The sequence below is a fragment of the Callithrix jacchus genome, chromosome 7 (assembly GCF_049354715.1).
Source record: "Callithrix jacchus isolate 240 chromosome 7, calJac240_pri, whole genome shotgun sequence".
Classification (NCBI taxonomy): Eukaryota; Metazoa; Chordata; class Mammalia; order Primates; family Cebidae; genus Callithrix; species Callithrix jacchus.
The window spans coordinates 20,192,487-20,205,011 of record NC_133508.1 but is presented as its reverse complement, the minus strand read 5'-3'; the positions used below and the strand labels follow the sequence as shown (position 1 = coordinate 20,205,011).

At 37.0% G+C, this 12,525-nt stretch overlaps 1 protein-coding gene across 3 annotated transcripts in view; it reads right to left on the bottom strand.

Moving 5' to 3' along the window:
- MALRD1 (MAM and LDL receptor class A domain containing 1) overlaps positions 1–12,525 on the bottom strand; it is a 619,714-nt gene that overhangs the window by 207,375 nt on the left and 399,814 nt on the right. For all 3 annotated transcript variants that reach the window (XR_013520422.1, XM_078332925.1, XM_078332926.1), the window contains 2 exons: positions 12,069–12,197; positions 10,326–10,487 (listed from right to left, as the gene is read on the bottom strand). Coding sequence is in view for 2 of the 3 variants with exons in the window: in XM_078332925.1 (XP_078189051.1) it covers positions 10,326–10,487; positions 12,069–12,197 (291 nt within the window). In the remaining variant the exon portion in view is untranslated. The remainder of the gene's footprint in view (positions 1–10,325; positions 10,488–12,068; positions 12,198–12,525) is intronic.

Genomic DNA, 12,525 nt, shown 5'->3' with positions numbered 1-12,525 from the left:
TTTTCCATATTGCAAGCTTCCTGAGGCCTTCCCAGAAGCCAAACATATGTTGTTGGCACTATTCTTCCTGTAAAGGCTGTAGAACGGTGTGTCAACTAAATCTCTTTATCAACGGCCCAGTTTCAGGTATTTATTTATAGTAATGCAAGAATGGCCTAATACACAGGGTCCGTCTCGCTTCATCTGTATTTCCACCCACATTTTTTAATACTGCAGAAGTATTTAAAAGCAAGCCTGGTATCAAATTGCATCATCTTTAAATACTTCCATACATATTTTTGTCAGATAAAGACTTCTATTTTAATAGTAGCATATTACAGTTAACCATACTTATTATAATAAAATATCTAACCAGTAGAAAATGTTAATATTTACTTAAATATATAGACACATCTGTATGGGGATATATACATATATATATATATATATGGAAATATATATCACCAATATTTTTAACACCATGGCGGACATAAAAATGGTTATACTTGCATGGTGCACTAGTGTTAACAGATAAGCATGATTGATGCTCATTTCCAAATCAATGCCTTCTACAGGTGCATGTGATTGACAGCTTTCATCCTAAGTACATGAGAAATTGCCGGAGATGGGACTCATCTATCTGGATGATAAACCCAGCAGCAGTTCTCTAAAGAGCAATGAGAAATAGGATTTTTTGTCCGTTATGCTGAGTTCTATTTCTTCCATGGATAACTGTTCTTTTCATATCCTCTACTTTCCCTTTCATGACATTGGTTGTCTTCAAATGTGTGGTGATTCTTGGTTATTCATTTAAGCTCATGAATGAAAGCACTTGTTGCTTAGGACACTATAAAGAATTTTCACAGTCAGCGTAAAGAACTGTTTTCCCAGCAGAGTTCTTTGACCAGGATGTTGTTTTGGATGTAGGTTGAGGATGCAGGCAGGTACGCTTCCCCATAGGGCAGGAGTTCTCAACCTCGACCACACACTAGAATCCCATGCGGAATTATTAAAAATCTTCAGGTCCAGGCTACAGCATAGATCAATGAAATGAGAATTTCTGTGGGTGGCACCCAGCTATTAGTACTTTCATTAAGTCCCTAGATGATTCTAATATGCAGCCAAGGTTCAAAACCACTCCCTATTGTGATGATCCTGTGTAACCCCAACCATGACACTGACTCATTTTCAGACTGTAATTATCTCATGATTATCTTTTCCCAGGCAGATGTCCAAATTTCCTTAGATTGCCCTTCCCTGACTTTATCCTGAGAGAAAAAGCCATTTATGTGGGCAGTTGTTTTTGGAAACAGTGATCATTGGTGGGAAACGTGAGAAGCGGGGCCAATTTCCCAATTCCTCCAAGTGGCCTGAGTGAGTTACCCTGAAAAGCTCTTCACAATCTTTCTTAGTATTTATATTAATCTGCTAGCACTGCCATAACAAAACACCAGAGGCTGAGTGACTTAAATGACAGAAATTTATTTCCTCACAGTTCTAAAGGCTAGAAGTCTAAGACCAAGGTTCCAGGGGATCTGATTTCTCCTGAGGCCTCTCCTGAGGCTTGCAATGACTGCCTTCTCTGTGTCCTTATATGGCCTTTCCTTTGTACATGAAGATTCCTGATGCTTCTCCTTCATTTAATGAGGACAAGAGTCCAATGAATTAGGACTCTTATGACCCCACTTAACCTTATTTACCTATTTAAAAATCATATCTCCAAATATAGTCACACTAGAATTAGCACTTTAATATATGAATTTTGGAAGAAGGGGGCACAATTCAGTCCTTACCAGTATTTTTCACTTGGATCTTAGGATATCTGTGTATATGTGTAGCTTCTTTGGGAAGACCTACAGTGAACTGTTTTTCTTTAACTTAGGATTTCTGATGTTCTTCCTCCATTCTGATCCCATTTGCCTTTTTCCTCTTCCTCATCCTTCTTCTTTTTCTCCCCCCCAGTTCCTCCCCCATCTTCTCCTTCTTTTTCTTGGAATGCCTTCAAAATTTCTTGTTCAAGAACTGAATCTTTAAAAAATGTGTTACAATATGGTCATTATATGTTTCTGTAGGTGTGTGTGTATGTGTCTGCACATGAGTGTTTATGCAAGTATGTCTTTATGTGGATGTGTATGTTTGAGTGCATGTGAGTAAGATCAAAGTGGGTCCAAGAATAATTGTCTGAGAACCATGAGAGGGAGGGCTGGCATTTGTATATCCAACTCCATATCCCTGTCCAACCTTCCCAAACAAATGAATATAGGAGTCTCCATCTACTCTATCAGAGACCAGAGTGATATAAATCTAGAGGCAAACTGAGATTTAGTGGCCCTGAATATGAAGGTTAAGGGGATTCAGGCAGAGCTGTATATAAGGAAGGAACACACTACAGTGATGTCCTGGAAAAGGGCTTGGATTAGGATCCATACACCAGGGTTTCTGCCCCTTCTTACTCATTTTACAGGTTGAGAAAAATGATTCAATATTTATGTTTCTCATGTCTGACATCAGAATGATAATATCTGTCCTGTCTGCCCAACAGGAAGCACAGCTATCATCTGCATAACCTGCAGGACACCCTCAACCAAATATCAAATAAAGGTGTATTTTATTGAATACTATATATCTTAAATTATACACATGAGAGCATTAGCTTGCTAAGATTATTTGGGGCTATTTTTTGACCTTGAGAGGTGAGTATAGAAATGCACAATAATAAGCATGTGTGCTGTATCAGTCAGCATATTCGATTCCTTAGTTACTTACCAAAAATTTAGTTAATTCATATTCTCATTCCCAACACAATAAATATTATTTAGTAGGCACTCAGGAAACACTTAATGCATTAAGAAATCTAAAATACTTTTTTTATGCTGCATGTTCTCACTTATAAATAGGAGCTAAACAATGGGCATTCACGGACATAAAGATGGCAACAATGGGGCCTTCTAGGGAGGGGAGGGAAGGAGGAGGGTACAGGTTGAAAAACTGCTGGGTACTATGCTCAGTACCTGGGTGATGGGCTCAATTGTACTAACCTCAGCATCACACAATATACCCAGGCAACAAACCACTGAGAATGCTCAGTGATCACACACAGAAATAGATGGACAAGTGCTCAAGGCCTACCTTTTGTAAATTATTGCAGGGCTGAAATCGCTTGAAAAATGACTGCAGCATCAGTAGCACAGTCATACCCATTCTAAATAAAATATCCTGCACGCGTAACCCCTAAATCTAAAATAAAAGTTGAAATTACTTTTAGAAAACTCCACTTTTGCAAGCTCTCCACTGTTTCTGGAATCGGCACAAAATTCTTTGCCTCTATCTTTCCATCCTACTAACAATAATGACACAAATTGATTTACTTACTGACTCTAGAAGGAGACTTCACCATCTTTCCATCTTTCCACCTCTATTCTCAGCGAGTGCTCTGACCCGCCTTGCCTATTCCCAGTTCCAACATCCTCCAAAGCTCATCTCCACCCTACACTCTTCAGTGATTCTCTCCCAACCTCCCTTCCCAGGAACCCAGTGACAGGATCACCACTAGATATATATTGTCCAGTTCTGGTGCTAATTTCTATGGCCAACATGTAGCATCTTCCCAACCAGGGAAAATGCTCTTTAGGGACACAGAAGAAATTCTGTAGCATTTCTGTAGCATGTAGCCCAACAACAACAGCCAACATGGACTGGGCCTTTATCTTGTGCTGAGGCCTTGCTAAGGGTCCCATTCACACTGACAGCACTGAGGGGCACACTTTTTTTTTTTTTTAAAAGAGAAAGAAAAACAGGAAAAAAGAGGAAAAAAAGAGGAAAAAGAGGCAAAGAGGGAAAAAGAAATATTACTTCATTCCTAAAATGGGTATCAATAATGGCCGATCAATATTTTGTGTGTTTAAAGTAGATAATGTATATTTTGTGTGTTTAAAATGGAGAGCTCTATTGAGTTTATTGTTCTGGATCTGAGTTCAAGTCCTGGATAGCGTTATCAATTTTCTGTCTCGTTGAATCTAAATCTCATTATGGGTCTTATGTATCTGGGTGTTAAGATCTCTTATTATTACATTAATCCTTTTACCCTTGTATCCTTGTAGCTTTGAAATCTATTTTATTAATTATGAGAATTGCAACTCCTGCTTTTTATTTATTTTTGCTCTCCATTTGGTTGGTAAGTTGTTTTTTTTCAACCCTTTATTTTGAGTCTTTGTATATCTTTAGATATACCGTTAGATTTTGTCTGTATCTTTTGATTGGGGGATTTAGTCGATTTAAATATAGGGTTACTGCCATTTGATATTAACTGGCTATTTTATCCTTTCGTTGATGTAAATTCTTTTTTATGTTAATGCTCTTTACTTTTTGGTGTATTTTTAGAAAGGCTCATACTGGTTGTTCCTTTCTATGTATAATGCTTCTTTTAGAAGTTCTTGTAAAGGAGGCCTGGTGGTAATAAAATCTCTGAGTACTTGCTTGTTCCTAAAAGATTTTATTTTTCCTTCGATTGTAAAGCTTAAATTGGCAGGATATGAAATTCTGGGCTGAAAGTTCTGTTCTTTAAGTATATTGAATATTGGCCCCCACTCTCTTCTAGCTTGTAGGGTTTCCGCTGAGAGATCTGCTGTAAGCCTGATAGGCTTCCCTTTATGGGTAACCTGATCTTTCCCTCTGGCTGCCCTTAATATTTTCTCCTTCGTTTCGATCCTGGTGAATCTAACGATTATGTGCCTTGGGGTTGGTCTTCTTGAGGAATATCTTTGTGGTGTTCTCTGTATTGCCTGGGGTTGAAAAGTGTCCTGCTTTGCTAAGTTGGGAAAATTTTCCTGGATTAAAAAAAAAAGAGAGAAATCCAAAATACTTCACTGTCAACAAATACAGTAGGGGATAGTTCCAAGTAACACGTGACCTATAAAAGTATCTATCAGGTGCAATTCAAACTTATTTAAATGCTAGAAGAGACGTAACAATAGCAAAAGATGTGACCCAGGTCTTACTGGAGTTGGTAGTCTAATTGTGGAGATGGCCAATTATATCATTAAAAAGAATATAAACTTATGAAGGAAGGGAAAAAAGAGCAGCAGTTTTGTGTGTAATATCTTCATAAATTCATGCTACATAAATGTCACTCTTGCCATTCAATCTTGTAAACATTAAGTCTAAACAGTATTCATGTGTTGACCAGAGAGTAGACTGATGTTTACACTTTCTTTCTCCAGCATCAGCAGTGTCTCCAAGAAGGCTCATAAATTGCTCTGCGATGAGCATTGAAAATGGCCCCCTTATGTATCTAACTCTTTATCTTAATAACGATAAGTGCAAAGGTCTAACTCTTTATCTTAATAACAATAAGTGCAAAGTGCAATTGTATTTAATTAAAATACAATTTTAATTAACAGCTATGTTGCAATGCATAGAAACAGACTCTTTGAATCTGTTGGCCTTCTCATGAAGACTTTTGTTTTTCCCAGAGAGTCAAAATTAATTAATGTCCTTACAATTTATTCAGCAGTCCATCATCTCAGAGATGCCTAAACAGGCTCAATCAGCCATATTAGTATATCAAGAATGATATAATCAGGCTGCTTTGAAGAGAGCACTCTGTAAAATGTGCTGTCTCAAGTAGTGATTAGTAAGGAGGATAATAAAGTATTCTGTCAGAATTATTGCTTTTTGTTAATCTGAAGGAAACACTGTGTGTATATAACATTACATAAATAACCAGATTCAAAACTTTTCATGTGGTCTTTAATGAACATATATAAGCTCTAAATGTTGAAAGAAGAAAATTAATATTCCTATTAATAGTCTCCAATGTTTCCATTAAAAGGCATCAATTGATCACTCATGTTTTTCTTTTTGCAACAGATGTAAACTTTCTCATATTTATTGACTATATGTCTATCTTATTCTCAACTGAGCCTGCAGTAGTTTTTGTATCATTAGTATTATTATAGCAGAAGACATGCTCTGTAATTTTCAAACACTGTTATAAGATAAGGGAAGATTGTGGCAGATAATATCTAATGCACTCAAAGGCATTTGTATCCACATGTTATTGTCTAGATCTTAGCAGAATAAATGAAAATTGGCTTATTTCCCATAATTTCTCATAAAATCTCATATATTCATCTTTGAAAATTATAGAAGTAAAAAGTTCCACCTAAATGTAAATTCACTGTTGTGATATCATAATCAAGAAAATAACATGTTTATAATCAGATTTTATATATTTTGATACAACCAAAAAGTAAAATACTATAACTTAAACCATGCTGTGCAAGATATTTTGCCACATATAAACTTGTTTACACTATATTTTTAGAATTACTAAATCAACTAGAAACTTATTTTTCTTTGAAAATAGAGTCTGAACAAACAGTTTGGCAATGGCTTTATTACCACTCTGAGGTTACTAGAAAAGTTTTTTATGCTTATTTATAATCTAAAAAATTTTAGAAAAAGGTATATTATTTAGCAATGTAAAATTAATAAATAGAAAATTGAAGAAAAAAATAAACATTAAAGGTGACAAGCAACAGTTCAGACCTCCAAACCTTAAATATATCCACCACGTTTTCCAGAAACACACAAATGTCCTACCACTATGTATGCTGGATTTTCTTTTCCTGCTATTTGCTGCTGCTGCTGCTGCTTCTGCATTTTTTGAAGACAGAGTCTTGGTGGAGTGCAATGGAGTAAACATGGCACTGCAGCCTCAGCCTCATGGGCTCAAGTCGTCCTCCCACCTCAGCCTCCTGGGTAGTAGGGACTATAGGCATGCCACCACACCTGGCTAATTTTGTATTTTTTGTTTTTTTGTACAGATGGGGTTTTCCAATGTTGCCCAGGTTGGTCTCAAACTCCTGGACTCAAGAAATCCTTCTTCCTCAGCCTCCCAAAGTGCTGGCATTATAGGCATGAGCCACTATGTCCAGCCTTGTTTCTTTTTATACTGAGTTTATTTCCCCTCTTCTCTTCTTTAACACTGTCACTCATTCAAGCAATCTATGTCAATAAACAAGTATGTATTATTTTATCCTTTCCTCCATGCTCACGTTCATAGAAATATCTATGTACAGATTTATATATATGCACAAATAAAGTGGCATTAGTTGTTGTCTGCTTTAGAAAAACTGGATCACACTATCTTAACATTTTGCATATTGTGTTACTCCTTCAACACTGTCTTTTGGAAATCCTTTCAAACCAGCTATACATGACTAAAGTCTTTTTACTGGCTGCATAATATTGCATGTTGTAGATTTTACAAATTACTTTGGCTTCCAGGCTGTTTCTCTCAATTATTATTATTATTTTTTTTTGAGACGGAGTTTCGCTCTTGTTACCCAGGCTGGAGTGCAATGGTGCGATCTTGGCTCACCGCAACCTCTGCCTCCTGGGTTCAGGCAATTCTCCTGCCTCAGCCTCCTGAGTAGCTGGGATTACAGGCACACGCCACCGTGCCCAGCTAATTTTTTTGTATTTTTAGTAGAGATGGGGTTTCACCATGTTGACCAGGATGGTCTCGATCTCTTGACCTCATGATCCACCCACCTTGGCCTCCCAAAGTGCTGGGATTACAGGCGTGAGCCACCACGCCCAGCCCTTCTCTCAGTTCTTAACAGGGGCAATTTCTAAAGACATTTTGGCTTTATTATGATTAGAAGAGGAGTGCTTCTCATGTCTAGTTGGTAGAGGCCTCAAATGCTGCTAAACATCTAACAATTACACAGGTCAGACCCCTATTTAATTAGACTGTCCCAAATGTCATTAGCAACCAGGTTGAGACACCTTCTAACCACAGGCTGATCTAGCTCTGGAACATTCTTTCCTTAGGTACCAACAGATCACTTCCTCATACCTCCTTCAGGTCTCTTGTTGACTGGTGCTTTTCTGTGCAGGGTCTAATGTGACCAGCCTATTTGCATGGCCATCCTCCCAACTCCAAGGCACACACCTATCTTCTGGCTTTCATATTTCTATATACTCTGTCCCTTTCTTTTTCTCCCCTTAACTTCTAACAAGCTGTCTAATTTGTTCATTTAGTATGTTTATCCATTATCTTTTCCCTCCTTCTATAATATGAGCTCTACTGTGACAGGGATTTATGCCTATTTTATTCACTGATGCATCCACAGAACCTGGCCAAATGCCTGGAATTTGATAAATAGCTAAGTGAATGAAGGAAGGAACACATACACGATCATATGACAGGCATTCATTTATTTCCCATTATTTCTGCTAAAAGCAATGCTGACTTAAATACACTCATATAAGTCACTATGTGTTGGTCCTTCTTTGTCCAAGAGGCCAAAATGCTTTCTAAATTAGATTTAGAGCTGACTTCCAGGTTTTAAAAGTTGGATTATATGTCAAAGAGGCCAAAATGGTTTCTAAATTGCGTTTAGGAGGTTTTAAAATATTCTGCTCTAAATTACACACAATTTACTGTTTTCTTGCAAGAATTTTCTTGTTTTTGTTACATTTACATCTTTACATAGATTTTATTGCTGTATATGATATAAAACTGGGATTTAATTTTAAGTCCTTCCAGGTGAATAACTAGATATGACAGCATCATACTATATCATCCATCTTTTCCCATATCTACTTTGTTATATACTAAATCCTTCTAATTACTGATCTTAGTTTACTTATTCTCTACCCTGTTCAACTTATACTATACACAAACTTCATGTTTTTAAGGGAAACAAAAACTTGTGAAAGGAAAGGGAGATACAACGTGGTAAGTCAAAAGGAGTTAGAATGTTTAGTTCAAAGGTTAATTCTACCAGGCATAAAAAGAAGAGCTGGTACCAATTCTACTATTCCAAAAATTCAAGGAGGAGGGACTCCTCCTTAACTCAATCTATGAAGCCAGCATTATCCTGATACTAAAATCTGGCAAAGCTATAGTGAAAAAAGAAAACTACAGGCCAAATCCTTGATAAATATAGACACAAAAATCCTCAGCAAAATACTAGCAAACCAAATCCAGCATCATATCAAAAAGCTAATTCATCACAACCCAGTAGGGCTCATTTCTAGGATGCAAGGTGGTTCACCATATGCAAATCAATACATGTGACTCACCATATCAAAGGAATTCTGGAAAATCTTTAAAACAGAATGAATGCCATACTGTAACTGAAGAGCATGATACATTCAATCTGCCTGGAATAAATAATAAAATAAATGTGCTCTTTTCACTAGTCACATAATGGCTAGGACAATCTTCTGAGAGTTATTTAAATTCTGCACAATCTTGTTCTTTTTTTTTTTTAACTGTGCATATGCTTCAACTGTTTTGAAGAATATTATATTGGTTAGAGTTCTCCTGAGAAACAGAATCAATAGGATGTGTGTACACACAAAAGGAGATTTATTATACAGAACTGGCTCAGGAAGTTATGAAGGCTACCAAGTCGAATATCTGCAGGGTGGACTATCAGGCTGGAGAACCATGAAAGCCCATGGTGCAGATGAAATCTGAAGACATTCTCTTGGGGATCCGTCTTGCTGCATCGCTGGTGTTTTTTGTTCTATTCAGTCCTTCAACTGACTGGATGAGGCCACATTAATAAGGGCAATCCACTTTACTCAAAACCCATCAGTTTAAATGTGGATCTCATCCAAAACACCTCCAAATTGACGCATGAAATTAGCCATCACAAATATCTTAGATACTTTTATCCCTAATAAAAGCTAGATTTCTAAGATAATAAAAGTTCTGAGTCAGTAGGACGTTTTTGTAAGAGTAAATAAGACTACAAGCTTACCCGTACTTTGAGTTGATTAACTGTAAACCCATTAAAGATTGCATAATCTGAAGTCACAGGGCATAAAGCAAAACTTGTAAAGATTGTGTTGATACTCATTCATTCCATTACCCCTACCATTTTACACCTTGGCTTCTGTTCTTCAAAATGATGGGAATTAAAGTGGTGGTCAGCCATTTCATTGTTGTGACTGGCCACTGTCACAATAGGGTAACCGTTAGCTTACCAGTTGTATATCTCTGCCTACTGCATTCATTAATCTGAATGCCACCCACCCACCCTTCCCAGCTGGGGAACTGAATGACAGACATCCTTAGGGTAGAGTAAGTAAAATCTGTGTTTCTTAAAATATGAGTCATGGGCTTCTTTGTTGTAGCAGTGTCAGATCTGGGTCTATTTAGTAATTCAGAGTTTGCAATAGAAGGGAATAGCCCTCCTTCATAAAAACCACTGAGCTCTGTCCCCACATACACATAAGGAAGGCACACTGACATTCACACACATTGTTAAAGCAAAATTCCAGATGAGTAGATTTCTTGGTCTGGGGTTGGCTACTATATTTACCTGGTGTGTGATCAGAGTCTGGAATCAATGCTCTGGCAGGAATTCTGCTGCCAATGGCCCAATCCAAGTCATCCTCAGAGTCTTGAGTAAGACTGCAGGCTGTGGTCCAGTTTCCTGGACTTGTTTCAAAATTGCAGCTTCCTGTTGTGCTTGTATACAGTGCTGGGGAAGGAAAAACATTAATGGAAATTTCTGGAAATATCTATGACATTTGCTATTACCTTACATTTGGGATCACTTAAAATTAGTATCTGCATATTCTAATTCTTTATAAATACATTTACAGCCTCAAGACATTTGTACTTATTGGTAATATCAGTTATACATTGTAATATTTTAATCGAAGGATCTAGAAGCAGTATATGACCGTTGTCATTTATCCATTAAGGAGTTATACAGATTGATGAATATTTATAGATAATAGATAAAACTGTGTTTACACATGAACAATGAACATAACATTATGCTAATACGGATTATTCAGGTCAAATAATTAAACAGCTTCAGTTGTCTGGATGTTTAACTCACTTCATTCTCTCACTGTGATGTTTGAATAGCTAGTTTATTAGTGACACAAAGTCATTTACTAAAGAAAAGGCACTTTGAGAGAAGTAGTGAACTTATAGGACACAATTACCCTTGGATACCGTACTAATCAATGCAGCATCACATATCACAGCTAATCACTAAATAAATTCTATTCAAAAAGTGTTGGTTGATAACTCATTAGAAATTACATTATTCACAATGAGAAAAATTAATAGATAATAACTGTATCTACTTCTAATCATCTGTGAAAAGTGCCATCATGATACCCTGATCTAGGCTTTCATTTTTCTTTCTCTTTTTTGTATATCAATTATTACTTTTGAGCCCTCACTGTAAAATCGAACTGTGTTGTACAGAAAGAATGAATAATTGGGTGATTTAATCAGTGTGAATCAATTGAGATTGTCATTGGCTTTTTCTTTAACTTCAGATATTCCGTTAACTTCAGTGTAGGTTCAGTACAGTCATTAGAATTCTCTTAAGGATGTTTCCAGAGGGCTGAGGATTTGTTCGGGGTCTTCATTTGTAGTTGACTTCTTGTCTTTGGTTTCATGAAGGGTATGTTAGCAAGTATTTTTGGTACTGAAGTTATTGGGTATAATCCAGCAGGTGGCGCTAGTGCAGTGGTCAGTAGGTATGCTCTTAACCATGTGGCTCCTCTATACTTCCTCACAGTTGCAGCTGTGCTTCCTCTTAATTCTCTGAATGTGTGGGCTCCTCTCTCACCTGAGTGCTGGCTGCAATTTATGGGCTTAAATTTGTCCAAGTTTTTACTGTTTTGTGGGTGATTATTAAATGCTCTACTTAGTACCTCTTGCAGGGAAAATGGTTATTTCACAAGTGTTTTAGAGCCTTTTTTAAAAAAACTCCATTGAAATTAATTTCTTACAGTCAGTAATTTTTAAATATATTTTTTGATGAAGTGACAAGAAGCTAGAAATAACACTAGAATGTGTTATTTACGATAAACTTGTTACAGTTTTCAGTACAGGAGTAAAGAACACGAAAGCGCTGCCATTTGTATTTGTATTTGATACTGGTATACAACTCTGAGGAAGTATTTGGGCTATTCTAAATCTGCTCTAGTGCATGAAAATAATATTTCTTTTCCATCATCAGTGCCAATATATAACTCTACTTATAAAGAAAAATCTCTGCTAACCTGGCTTCCACACAGCAGACAGATTAACTTACCACAGTGAGCCTCATCAGACCTGTCCGAGCAATCTGGTTTATAGTCACAAACAAGGTGGGATGCAATACACTTCTTGTCCCGGCACAAAAAATCAGTGGTTTCCGGACAAATCTCAGAGATCTCTCCCACTAGGAAGAAACAAACAAACAAAAAACAAAAGCAAAAGCAGTGTTTAGTTAGTATTTTCATTAAACGTGAAGATTCCTGTTAGGTGTTTTACAGATTTCACACTATGAAGCAAGTTAAGGATTTCAACGGTTGCCTGAGGTTCCCCAGCTTCCTCTTTCTCAGTCCCACCTTCAGTGGTTCAGCAAGTTATGCAGATTCTACTTCTGAAATATCTTTTATGCACTTTGATGGTGCTGGAAATCTCCTTGCCTGTGATTCCCAAGAATGAGATGCTCCAGTTCGTGGCCTGCAACTACCTGGAACCTAGCAAAGGATGTGTGCAGCCTG